Source organism: Octodon degus, unplaced genomic scaffold (assembly GCF_000260255.1).
Source record: "Octodon degus isolate 3935 unplaced genomic scaffold, OctDeg1.0 scaffold00007, whole genome shotgun sequence".
Taxonomy (NCBI): Eukaryota; Metazoa; Chordata; class Mammalia; order Rodentia; family Octodontidae; genus Octodon; species Octodon degus.
In genome coordinates, this window is record NW_004524583.1 from 18,451,658 (window position 1) to 18,464,256 (window position 12,599).

The window sequence follows — 12,599 nt, forward strand, 5'->3', positions numbered from 1 at the left end:
CTGGTGGGCTGAGCTGGCCACACACACACACGCACACACACACACACACACACATAAATAAATAAATAAAACATTTAAAAAAAAGAATATATTATAAAAGTTCGTTATTTTCTAGCTATCGGAAAATGTCAGTGTTGGAGTCCTAATTTTTCCCTATTTTCTACCTTAGGATAATTCGTAGTTTCATAGTTTGGAACCTGAAGCGTATTAGCAATCTTTAAGAGAAATGGTTTTAATGTCTGTACATGACTTTGGAGAGGAGGAGCCCTCCCAATTCTTAAAATGTTATGTTAAATGTCCTGAGAATATAGACTACATCCTGTGTGTGCAACTTCATTGTAGGTGGTGGCTGCTGCTTTGGGCTGGCCACTTGGGAGCTCCTGGAGCCTGGCTCACGGACTGTCTCCACCTCTGCTCTTCCCTGTAGGCTCCCGGAGAGAAAGGTGTGGGTACCGAGTGGTTCGAAGACAGAGAAATCCCGGTGAGCAGCCGCACTGCCTCAGCAAAGCCAAGAAGCACGGCGGCCACGTGCCCCGGGCAAAGGAGCTGCTGCTGAGCGCTCTGAGCCCGGAGCAGCTGGTGCTCACCCTGCTGGAGGCTGAGCCGCCCAACGTGCTGGTGAGCCGGCCCAGTGCGCCCTTCACCGAGGCCTCCATGATGATGTCCCTCACCAAGCTGGCCGACAAGGAGCTGGTACACATGATCGGCTGGGCCAAGAAAATTCCCGGTAGGAAGTCCCGCCCCTGCCATTTTGGGGACGGGAATATGAATGGACATCCGTAAACTTTGTCTAGATATTTAATAGTTCGACATCTTTCCTCCTATGTGGCATATGTACCGTCAGCATCTCCTGGAAGCCAAGCTCTGATTGAGAGTTCTTGGGCACCAGGTTCTTCTCTACCAGACCTGGTATTATGGAAGCACTGTGCATGCCTGTTTCTTTTTCTCACTGTCTTCCCCACCTCTGAAGCTATTCCATTCCTCCTGTGCACACCACACCCTGTGTATCCACATCTTCTGTACCTCCTGCCTATTAGCTACCTCTTGCACCCAGGGGTGGGCTGGAAGATGGACTCAGGGAAGAGAAGCACCAAGGCTCTTGAGTTAGATTTGGGACCATTTGGGCAAGGAGTTCCAGGGCGTGGGGACTGGGAGTATGCTCAGAAGGTAGGGTGTGGGCGCCACATTGGTTGCCATCTTGGCTGTGGACTTCTGGCCTTGAGGGGAACAGTGTGGGCAGGCAGGATGCAATCTGACTGGTAGGAAAATGAGAGGTTTCTCAGATGCCAAACAGGAATAGAAGAGCGTTCTAATGAAATACCACTGTTATGCGTGATTATACATGAATAAACAGAATAAATGAGGATTTGGAATAACAAGACTCAAAGGGCAGTAGTCTGGGGTTGGTAACAAGTGAAACATTTGTCATTTAGAACATACATTTTTCCACCCTTTAAGGTGATCACTTCCCTGGGCTCTTTGTAGTGTGTATAGTTAGTGAATAGTTAGCTATGGTGGTGCAACTTGGGCTTTTTCCACCTTATGTCTCTGAAAGCATGTCCACTCAGGCATTGTTTTTCTCCTTCAGTACACTATTCCACAAACACTGTGAGCTACTCAACACTTCATTATAAAATGGGCTTTGTGCTAGATGACTTCAGCACAACCATAAGCTAAGTGTTCTGAGCATGTTTAAGGTAGGGTAAGGCAGTTAGGACGTTTGGTAGGTTAGGTTTATGAAATCCTTTTTTTTTCTTTTTTGAGGTAGGGCCTCACTCTGTTGGCTCCAGGCTAGCCTCAGATCTCTGGACTCAAGTGATCCTCCTGTGTCATCCTCTTCAATTAGTAGACGGTCTCAGGCGTGAACCACTGTGCCTGGCTTTATGTGCACTTTTTATTTACGGTATCTTCAACTTACTTTCAGCCCCTCTTACTGCTACCCTGGTGTAGGTTGAGGAATATCCGTGTGTGAAGTACTGTATTGTGCTCTAATGGCCAACCTTCATTTGAACTATGGACAAGCAAAACTTGAATACTGATGTGGAAGGGCAGCAATCCATCACCCCTCCGCCGAAAGAGCTTCTCCATCCATTTCTTTATAGTCATCTAAGGAATGAAGTCTCTGTCCAGGCTCTAGGCTGGAAAGTGTTTCCATGGCCTGCAGGGCACTTTGATATTAGGGAGACTACAGACTGGCTTGGGTGGGAAGCCGGGAGAAGAGCCGGCAGGGCTGTGGGGCCAACGCCCTACTTGTAGTCATCTGTGGGCCTGGGTCTGTTTCTTTTGCACTTTCTGAGGCTTTTCTTATTTCCAGTTTTGTTTTGTTTTGTCCAGCATCTTCACCTTTGCCCGAATTCTTTCATTTTCTCTGCTGCTTCCCAGAGGAGAAAACACTGATGCACTTTCCTCTGGTTTTTGCTTTCACTGCATTCCAAACGATGTTTTCAGGACCCCGCATGCAGAGTGGTAGTGAAATTAATTACCACTGAAAGCTGTGTAGCTTCTTTGTGGCTTAACAAAACTGAACGTGTAAGCTACGTGAGTTCCTTTTCAAGCTAGTGTTTTTTGAAGTTTGGGAGTTTGTTTGATTTGGTTTTTTTTTTTTTTTTACCGAATTTAGGCATAATCTTCAGGTGTGATTCCTTTCTCTGCTGACTTTGTCATTGTCCAAACCAAAGCAATATTGAACTGTCATCTAGCTGTGGTCCTTTTGAATATAAGAGTAAAAGAGCTTGACCTCTCTTGAGTAGGCTGAGGGTCTGTCTTTATGACTGAGATGGGAATGTGTCCGCATTAGGAAGCCAAACTAGGCGCAAGGCTGTGGTTTTGCGAAGTCGCAGTCATTACCCCATTGAACTCTCCTTCCTGAAAATTTGTTGTGTAATTGTCCAAAGCCTTGAGCAAGGTGTGGTCTCCATGCCGCCGTCTCCTCGTTGAACTGAATATAGCAAGAGAGCCTACCTGCAAGGATTCCTCCCAGACAAGTAAGATTCCTTCATTTTTCCTACTTTTTTTAAAATTTAATTTTTTTTTTTTTTTTTTGTACCAGGGATCAAACTCAGGACTTTGTGCTTGCCAGGCTTAAGCTGCTGAGCTGTCTCCCTGGGTGTTTGTCCCACTTTAAAAAAACAAACCAAACCAAACAAACCCCCAAACTTTAAAGGACTTGGGGTGGGGTAGCTCAGTGGTTGAGAACTTGCCTAGCATGACTGTGGCCCTGGGATCCATCCCAAGCAAAGCAAAACAAAAAGATATTGAATAACTGCCTAGGAAGGGTACAGCTGACATTCCAACCTGAGCCCATTGCACTGCGAGGCTGCGCCTTTGACTATATATTCATGTTATACTGCTCCCTGGCCCCATCGTGGCTCAGGGAAGAATCTCCAGTGTTCTCTGCTTTGCTTTAATTTTTTTTTTTTTTTCCTGGAACCAGGGATTGAACTCAGGGCCTCGCGCTTGCCAGGCAAGTGTTTATTCTACTGAACTATCTCCCCAGCCCCAATTTTTTTTTTTTTTTTTTTTTTTTTTTTTGAGACAGGGTATGTTGCTTTATAGTTCAGGCTGGCCTTCAACTGACTATGTAGCCCAAGTTAGCCTTGAACTCACAGTGATCCACCTGCCTCCGCCTTTCAAATACTGGGATTACAGGTGTGCATCACCGTTAAGGGGTCAAGCCAAAAAAAACCACTGACTTTCTTAGAGACTGCCTGTCTCATTCCCTTTCTGTGTCCAGTGCACGCTATCGGGGCTACCAAGACTTGCTTTGTTTGTGACATCATCTTTTCAGAATGGAATCTCCTGGGGATAGCGCTCCTCCCCAGAAGAGAGATCCTCACCTGGGTGGGAAATTTTTAAGCAGTTCAAGAAGTGATTTCAGTGGAAGCCTTGACTTTCTGCAGGGTCCAGTGCTGCTCTCTGTGCCCACAACTTCCACCTCATCCACTCAGCCTACAGCCTGATTAGACAGGCTGCTCCTCTGACCAGCCGCTGAGCTTTGTCTTTCTTAACAGTGCCCAGGATTTATCAGGATATTATGGCTACCAGGTTCAGCCCGGGCTTTCTGTCCTAGCATCTTCCTGGGGAGCCAGGCAGCCTAGGTAATAGTTTTTATACAGTACATACCAAATAAAGTTTGTTACTTAGGAGTCCAGGACTGGCACCTTCAAGTTGTATATTTTAAGCTTAAATATTCCTTCTTTTAAAAACTTGCCATTCTGTCTTTACAGCGGCGGGCCATGGAGGAGGGAGGTGGGTGTGTCTCATGGCCTCTTGCTTTCCCAGGTTTCGTGGAGCTCAGCCTGTTGGACCAAGTACGGCTCTTGGAGAGTTGCTGGATGGAGGTGTTGATGGTGGGGCTGATGTGGCGCTCAATCGATCACCCCGGCAAGCTCATCTTCGCTCCAGACCTCATTCTGGACAGGTGAGGAAAATGGTTTGGGATGTGTCTGCTCTGACTTATGTAAAGCACTTAGAAAAAGTCTTGGGAGCAGCAATTAAAATCTCCCAGCCTACAGGGCATCTAGAGGTTGGTAACGTCCTGAGCTCCTTCCCTGGGCCAAGGACCCGAGAAGAAGAGTGCATGAGCACAGGGACTCGGAGTCCCGTGAGCCTGTCTAACCTGCGGCGTAGGTTAGAGCTTAGGGCTCACAGGCCAGGCCGCGGGGAGGGCATGCGTCCTGCAGGGCCTGTGGCCACTTAGTGTAGTCAACGTAAGATTTTTCTGCCTTAAAATTTCCACTTCAGCTTATAATCTTAAGTTGTTCTGCTGTTTTATCCCACCTATAGCAGCTCATTAAATCTCAACTATCTGGACAGGTGTTAAAATTCTTATGAATCTGCCAAATTTATCTTTATGTGCTTTAATTCACTCTAATGAATTAGAGTACTATTAACAGCATTGTTGAAACCAAATGAAGTCAGCAGGAATCGGGACGTGACAGTACTACTATCATAACGTGGTTGCATTTAGTTTTTTTTTTTTTTTTTTTTTGGTGGAACTGGGGATTGAACTCAGGCCCTTGCGCTTGCCAGGGAAGTGCATATTCCACTGAGCCATCTCCCCGGCCCCTTGCATTTAGTTTTCTTTTGAACATAGCATGGTTTTTAATTGACTTAGCCCAGCTGTTTTTAGAGGGAAAAAAATGAATATACAACAACATTCAAGCCTTTTTGCAAGAAAAATAGCAAATTCTTGGTGTATATTTGAGGAGTTTGAAAATCTCCATGGAAGCTGATATCCACTTCCCCTTACTTTGAAAAAGTACTGGTGTCAGCCACAGTTGCCTCTGTGCACCACATAAGGAGGATGCCTGGTGCTGTGAGCCCAAAGTGCCTGCCCCAACTCTCGCATCGTAATCCTGTTACCACTTTAGGTCATCAGAAGACCCTCATTCGCACGGCATGCAGATGAAGAATGATGCCTCAAGGTATCAGCACCCATTCTGCCTGTTGTCATGGATGACACTGACAAAGAGCACTGTTCTGAGTAATGGAGGTGTTTTGGTGGAGAACAGAGGAAGAGCAAAGCGTGGGATGTGGTTTGAGCAGGAGCAAGCCCAGGTGGTAGACCGCAGAGGGACGCTCTCGGAGCCCAGGGCGGGGTGGGGCATCAGACCCTCCAGTACCAATCAGAGTGACTAACTTATTGGTTGTGTGTACCAGGCACCATCTAAGCACTTGCATTTGTTGACCCATTTAATCTTCATAACATCCACTTGGGGGTAAGCGCTGTTATCATCCCTGTTCTTCAGATATGGAAATGCAAGGTTCCGTGACTGACCTCCAGTAACAGAGTAGCAAGTGGTGGGACCGGTCGTCTTCGGCCTTGAAGACAAGGATGTGAAGGCTACACTTTTCCTTCTCCCCCGTGCTGGAGATTGAACCTAGGGCCTTGAGCACACTGCTGAGTGTACACCACACTTTAAAAATCTTGAGTCAGGAGCTCACTGAGTCACCCCGGTTGCCCTTGAACTTGTGATCCTCCTGCTTCAGCCACTCCACTGTCCCCACTGGCTAGGATTCTGGGCGAGACTACCATGCCCCAGTGGAAGTCTGCACTCTTAGTGACAATAGAACGCTACCTCCTGGCAGGAGAGAGTGGAGCAGAAAGAGGAGGCTGAAAGGCAAGCTAACTTTCTGCTTTGCTTTTGTCCTAGAACAGCTCTGTCCTAGTTCTGCCCACTTTAAAAGCCCACTGCTTCTGTCTTTAAGGGTACCCTGTTGCAAGGCAAGCTGAAAAGCCATGCACTCAGGCAAGCTGCTATATCCATCCATCCATCCATCCATCCATCCGTTCATTCCCACTTGATGATTTAATTAAAGCCAATGCTCCTTCATGTACACACATGCGTGTGTGAATATACACATCTAATTCTTCTACAAGTTAGTGCTACAAAGATATTCTGTCTTTTGAGGAGCCAATGAGTTTGAAGATAGATTAAATTTACATTTTGTCTTTATTTCTAAGTTAATGTCAAACTTTATTTTCAGTGACTTTCATTTTGGGTTTTTATTACAATTAACCCTTTCTTTGTATGGGTTCCTTAATTCCTTGTGTTAAAGTTACTGTGTTTAAGTTACTAGAAATGGACACCAGTCCTGGAGAAATGGTATGCCTTCCTGTTAGGTAATAAAAACTTTTAATAGATTCACATTACTCTATAAATATTTGAAAATGTTATGGTTTATAACATATAAATTTAGTATATTTCATCAAATAGAGAAGAATTTTATAAATGCATTTACAATAGGCAGACACTGTTTTGTTTTGGTTTTGGTTGTTCCTTTGAGATGGGGGTTTGCTGTGTAGTCCAGGCTGGTAGTGAACTTGGCAATCCTCCTGCCTCTTGCTTCTCAGTGCTGGGATTACAGGTGTGCACCACCCTACCTGACAGCAGCAGGCTTTTTTCCTTTTAGAGTATCTACTACTATTTTTTGTTGCTCTCTTACAGTATTGACAGAATATTAACTTTGTGAATCTAGATTTTCAAATCTAAAATAGTTTACTTAATTTGTCTCATAGATATACTTTTATAATAGGTATGTATAATAGGTATGTCTCTGGAGGAGTTGCTTATTCCATAAAGGTTTCTATTATAATTTTTTTTGCAAAGTAAATAGTCTTCATACTACTTAAAAATTAAGTCCTTTTTGCTGGATTGTCCTACCAGAATTCTTTTATGGGGTCTTATGATCCTATAAGCTGTGCATTCAGCTGGGTCAGTATGTTATGGATACTGAGACTGCGACTTCTGTTTCCTACTATGTTTTTTTGAAACAGGGTCTCGCTATGTAGTTCTGGCTGGCCTTGAATTTACTTCATAGCCTAAATCTGAATTTATGGGAGTTCTCTTGCCTCAGCCTCCCAAGTGCTGGGATTACAGGCGTGCACCACCTCACCTGGCTCCGTTGTTCTTGTTGAGGCCTCTGAAGAAGTTGAATTTGAACCTGCTGAAGATGAGATGGAAATCCAGTTCTTTCATTTGATTTCTAACAAGCTAGTTCTTCTATAATCATAAATCGATGTGTGAAGGTGTACCATAGAACCTGAACTTCTACTTAGAATACCTAAACTGGGTGTGGTGGCACACACCTGTAATCCCAGCTCTCTGGGAGTCTGTGAAGTAGGAGAATTACGAGTTTGAGCCCATTCTGGGCAAAATAGTACTTACTGAGATCCTGCATCAAAATAAATAGGTAAATAAATGAAATGAAGGAACAGGGATGTAGCTCAAGGCAAAGACCTTAGTTCAGTCCTCAGTATTGGAAAAGAAAAGCATAAACATCTGGGTAGTGGCTCATGCCTGAAATCCCAGCCATTTGGGAGCTTGAAGCAGGATAGCAAGTTCAAGGCCAGCAGGGACAACTTTGTGACTTAGCAAAGACCCTGCCTCAAAAAGGGGCGGGGTGGGGGGGTGGCTGTACCTCAGGTAGAATGCTTGTCTAGCATGCTATAGGCTCTGAGTTTAATGTGATCACACACACACACACACACACACACACACACACACTAAGACATTTTGGTGTTAGGAAGTTGTCTACTTCTAAATGTTACTAAAATGTTGGAGGAAGTTTGGAATGGGGCCTGAGCCCCATTGTAGATGTTTACAAGAATTTCTTGGAGTTGAACGACTGTGAATGTTCTGAGTTTGCATACACGTTTGCATTCACATGTTTAATTTTCAAGATAGCTATTAAATTTTTCATTTACCTTTTGTCTCCAGGCAATTTCACTTCAGCTCAATATTTCATAAGCCCTTCAGTACAACTCACTTCCACATCCTGTAAAGTGGGTCCCCAAATGGGACCCACTCATTCCACATTTTGTTGTTCCACCAAACAGGATAAATTTTTAAATGAAAGTGATTATTAAGTAATAAAATAGTTCATAAAAAATAAAATAAGTTCATAGACAGTTACTAATTTTACCTTTTATTTTTACTGGTTATGGCCAAATGGTATGCAGACTAACCTACTATTTTCATGAGTAGGTTAGTTTGATTAGCATATTGTCACAGTATTTAAAATTGAAAGCATATGTTCTCTATTTTTTTTTAAGGATTTTTTTTTTTTTTTTGGTCCGAATGCCTTCAGGGCAGGTTTGGCTGGCTGGAGTTGCGGGAATCCAAGTACAGCAACCTGAGGCTGACAGCTTTGTGGAAGCAGCCACTTAAAGAACTGAGCTAGGGCCAGGACCCCATGTTCTCTATTTTTAATTCACATCTTTGACTCTGTCCTAACTTCTTACTTTTAACTCAGTTTTGATCCATAACTATAAATGGAATAGAGTTCCTCAAAATTTTATTTTTATGTTTTGTTTTTGGTGCTGAGGACCGAACCCAGCCTTTCCAGCTTGCTAGGCAAGCATTCTACCACTGAGCCAAATTCCCAGCCCCGAGTTCCTCAGAATTTTAAGGTGCCTCCTCTCTTTGTTCTTTATAAACTCTTAAAATAGAACGTTACTAGACTGTCATTTATGAGGCCTACGCTTTGGGCTGCCTATATTTATCATTTATTTTCTTAAAATGTACTTATTTTCCACAGCCTGTGAAGTTAATAAAGTATTCTAACAACCTTACAGTAAATAAATATCCTAGTTATGAATTGAAACTGAGCTGTAAGTAAGACATTGGGCAGAAGTCAAAGATGTGAATTAAAGATAGAGAACATATGACGTGAGTGTTAAAGTGCAACAGTATGCCAGTCAAGAGCTTGTGAGATAGCTCAGTGGTCTAAAGCGCCTGCTTAGGCAAGCTTAGGCAAGAGCACAGAGACCATGGTTTGATCTCCAGCACCACATGCCTTGCCAGCCTTGCCCCTGGAGTGGACTGAGCTGGCCAAAAAAAGCCAGTCAAATCAACCTTAAAGAAAGCAGAAAAGAAGTCAGACTTGTGCCTCAGGATTGTTTCACATTGTGGTGGCAAGCCGAGGGCGTGTGTGCCTCAGCAGGCAAACGGAGGCCTCTCTGGTGCCAGGCGGGCCATGTCACCCTAGCAGCTGAGCGTCAGATCGCAGTTGAGTTTTCTAAATCGAAACCCCACCATTCAGATTTCATTGCAGTGCTGTGATAAATAAGTGGGTTTGGGCTGCAGTTCGGGTGACTGGTCTCTAAAAGTTTCACTGCCACTGGTTCAGAAGTGCACTTTCCCCATGAAGTATACGCTGAATACTGTAAATTCAGTGTTCGTCAGGGTTTCAGATGCCCCAGTGAACCCCCCTCTTTTTTTCTTTTTTTGTGGAACCGGAGATTGAACTCAGGCCCTCGCGCTTGCCTGGCAAGTGCTTATTCTACTGAGCTATCTCCCTGGCCCCTGACTCCCCACTTTTGAAATAGGAATTTTTATTTTTTTTTAATTTTTTTTATTTATTTGAGAGAGAGAGAGAGAGAGAGAGAGAGAGAGAGAGAGAGAGAGAGGTGTGTGTGTGTGTGTGGCCAGCTCAGCCCACCAGGGGGCGGGGCTGGCTGACATGTGGTGCTGGGGGATTGAACCGCGGTCCCTGATGCTTTGCTAAGCTTGTTCTAAGTAGGTGCTTTAGACCACTGAGCCATCTCACCAGCCCCAGGAATTTTTATTGTAAATGGTGTTTATTTAATGATGTAGTACTGATGTCAGTATGTAGGGACTGTCCTTAGTGCAGGTAGCGACTTCTGGGAAGTAGGGTTGATTTCAGATGCATCTCCTTGGGGATGTGTATGTCGTGTGTGTGCGCGTGAGCCACTTGTGAATGTGACATTCACACAAGGACTAAGAGTCAAACTATGAAAGCTTCATAGTGCAGGAGTTGGCGGGGTTTTTGTTTTTGTCCCTAAGTGATATTTCAAAATCAGCTTTTCTCAGTGCCATATGTTCCCAAGCTCAGCAGTTCCGCTTTCTAATAATTAATTGTCCCCAGTTAACTGGTGAGATTTGATCTGGCAGCACAGGGACATCCAGTGCACAAGTACTTCCTGTGTACCTGTTATGTACTGTAGGACTAGTATCCTCCTTTTTTTTTTTGCAGAACCAGGGATTGAACTCAGGCTCTTGAGCTTGCCAGGGAAAGTGTCCTCCTTTTTGAAACCCAGAGCTGAGGAAGTGGTTAGGCGAGGTGGGAAGATGGCGCATGCAGAGGCTTGGGGTCTCCCAGAACTCGGGCACTCTTTCCCTGGGGCTCGTCCTCCAAGGCGCTCTTGGGCTTTGTGTGGCTCCGAGGGGCCCTGGTGTCTTCTCAGCTAACCTGTGTGCCTGCAGAAAGCTGCCTCTCTTTGCGGAAGCCACTGTGCTGGTGGGCCAAAGCAAGCAATTTTGGTGTTTGTGGCCCTGTGGAGGTGAGTGTGGGGTTGCGAATGCTGTGGGACGCAGGATCCTGAGGAGCTGCCGTCCTAGTTGAGTACCGGGGGAGAGAGCTCCCTGAGACTGTTGGTGGCAGTTCATCTGAGCTTGGCAGGGCTGTCCCCCAGTACTGTGCTCCCTGGAAGCATTCTGGCTAGCAGGTGTAGAAGGGAGCGAGGAGCAGCTGCTGCTGGGGGGGGGGGCAGGGTGGGGACGGGACCCTCCTGCTCCCTTCAGAGGCAGCCAGGGACTATAGCAGGTCCAAGAAACCCAGTGCCACCAGGGTCTTTGACTCTGCTGCAGGCTTAGGGGAACAGTGAGGATCTTGTGCCCACATCACCAACTTTTGTCCAGGACCTCAAAAAACTTTCACTGATGGTGATAGAAGGGTTTTTTTTTTTTTAAGTAACGTGGTGGAATAACGTGTGTCTGAGTAGAGTGAATGAAAGCCACTATTTTCTAGATAAAGTAATTTACTTCAGAGGTGTAAATTTTATTTCTGTAAGGAGTGCTCGAAAGAAGTTTGATTATACAGATCTAAGTTTTGTCTAAGATGTTTGCTAAAAATAAAACAGTCTGCAAGCTGAGTGAGGAGGCTTGTGGCGGTGGTCCCATCTGTGGGGGAAGCTGAGGCAGGAGGAGTGCCTGATCCCAGGAGTTCCAGACCAGCTTGGGCACCACGGCGAGAGCCCATGTAAAAACCAAACCAAGCCAAAATGCTTCAGCAAATGCAAAATTTCCATCTCCCTGTTTCTACCTTTTCCTGACTTTAATCCACTGCCAATTATGGTTTCTTTGTATGTCATATTCTCTTATTTCAGATTACATTTAAGTGTCTTTTAATTGCTGTATGACTATCAGGAAGTAAAAATGAAGGCCTAGGCGGGAAGATTTATCCTTTTGGGATATTGGCTTCTGCAACATTCCGTCTTCCTCCCTAACGCTTCCTGAAGGAGCATGGAATGTCGCACGTTAGTAGCATGTGTTGAATCTAGCAAGGCTGAAGCGGGTTAGATTGTGAAATAATCCAACAGTAGCAACGCACGACGCACCTTTGAGAAAACATTTGAGAGGGTAGAGAAAAAGCATAGCTCTGAGACAGTTTGCCTGCATAGTAATGTGAATGTTTACATCAGGATTTCTAAGAAATGCCTTTTTAATTTGTACGTGGAATGCTGGGATTGTCCACGCAGGGCAAACGCTCTGCTGATGGGCCGCTCCCAGCGCGCTTAGAGGATGGTGATTCTAGCAAGTTCCCCTCCTTGGCTGTGGCCTTTTTACTAATACTTCCTCCTAGCCAAAGGGTGCACAAGGTGAAGTCTGAGACTAGACAGAAAAGTGCTCCTTGGTGCTTTCGATGGTTCCCTGCAGCTGTGTGTTCCTTAAATTCCCAAATGGACTTTTGTAGGGATGAGGGGAAGTGTGTAGAAGGAATTCTGGAAATCTTTGACATGCTCCTGGCAACAACTTCAAGGTTTCGCGAGCTAAAGCTCCAGCACAAGGAGTACCTGTGCGTCAAGGCCATGATCCTGCTCAACGCCAGTAAGTAGCCGCGTGCGCGGGCGGGCGGGCAGTGGGGGGGGCGCTGCTCCGGGCTGGCCTGACCTCAGGATGCGCTCCCAACTTCTGCTTCGGGGTAAACGGGACAGCGGCTTCCTGTCTGCCTGCTCAGTTTTATTTTTATAGGGATTTAAACTGTGGTTAACTTTTGGTAACATACATTATTCAGCGGTAGAAGTCCTCAAAGCCAGTTTAAAAAGTGGTTCATTAAAAAAAAAAAAAAAAAAA

General features: G+C 45.1%; 1 protein-coding gene across 2 annotated transcripts in view; it reads left to right on the top strand.

The window, feature by feature from the left end:
* Esr2 (estrogen receptor 2) overlaps positions 1 to 12,599 on the top strand; it is a 76,721-nt gene that overhangs the window by 54,452 nt on the left and 9,670 nt on the right. The window contains exons 5-8 of one of the 2 annotated variants that reach the window (XM_004624792.2): positions 428 to 727; positions 4,282 to 4,420; positions 5,373 to 5,426; positions 12,220 to 12,353. In XM_004624792.2, the coding sequence (XP_004624849.1) occupies positions 428 to 727; positions 4,282 to 4,420; positions 5,373 to 5,426; positions 12,220 to 12,353 (627 nt within the window). The remainder of the gene's footprint in view (positions 1 to 427; positions 728 to 4,281; positions 4,421 to 5,372; positions 5,427 to 12,219; positions 12,354 to 12,599) is intronic. The other variant, XM_004624793.2, reaches the window with a different exon arrangement.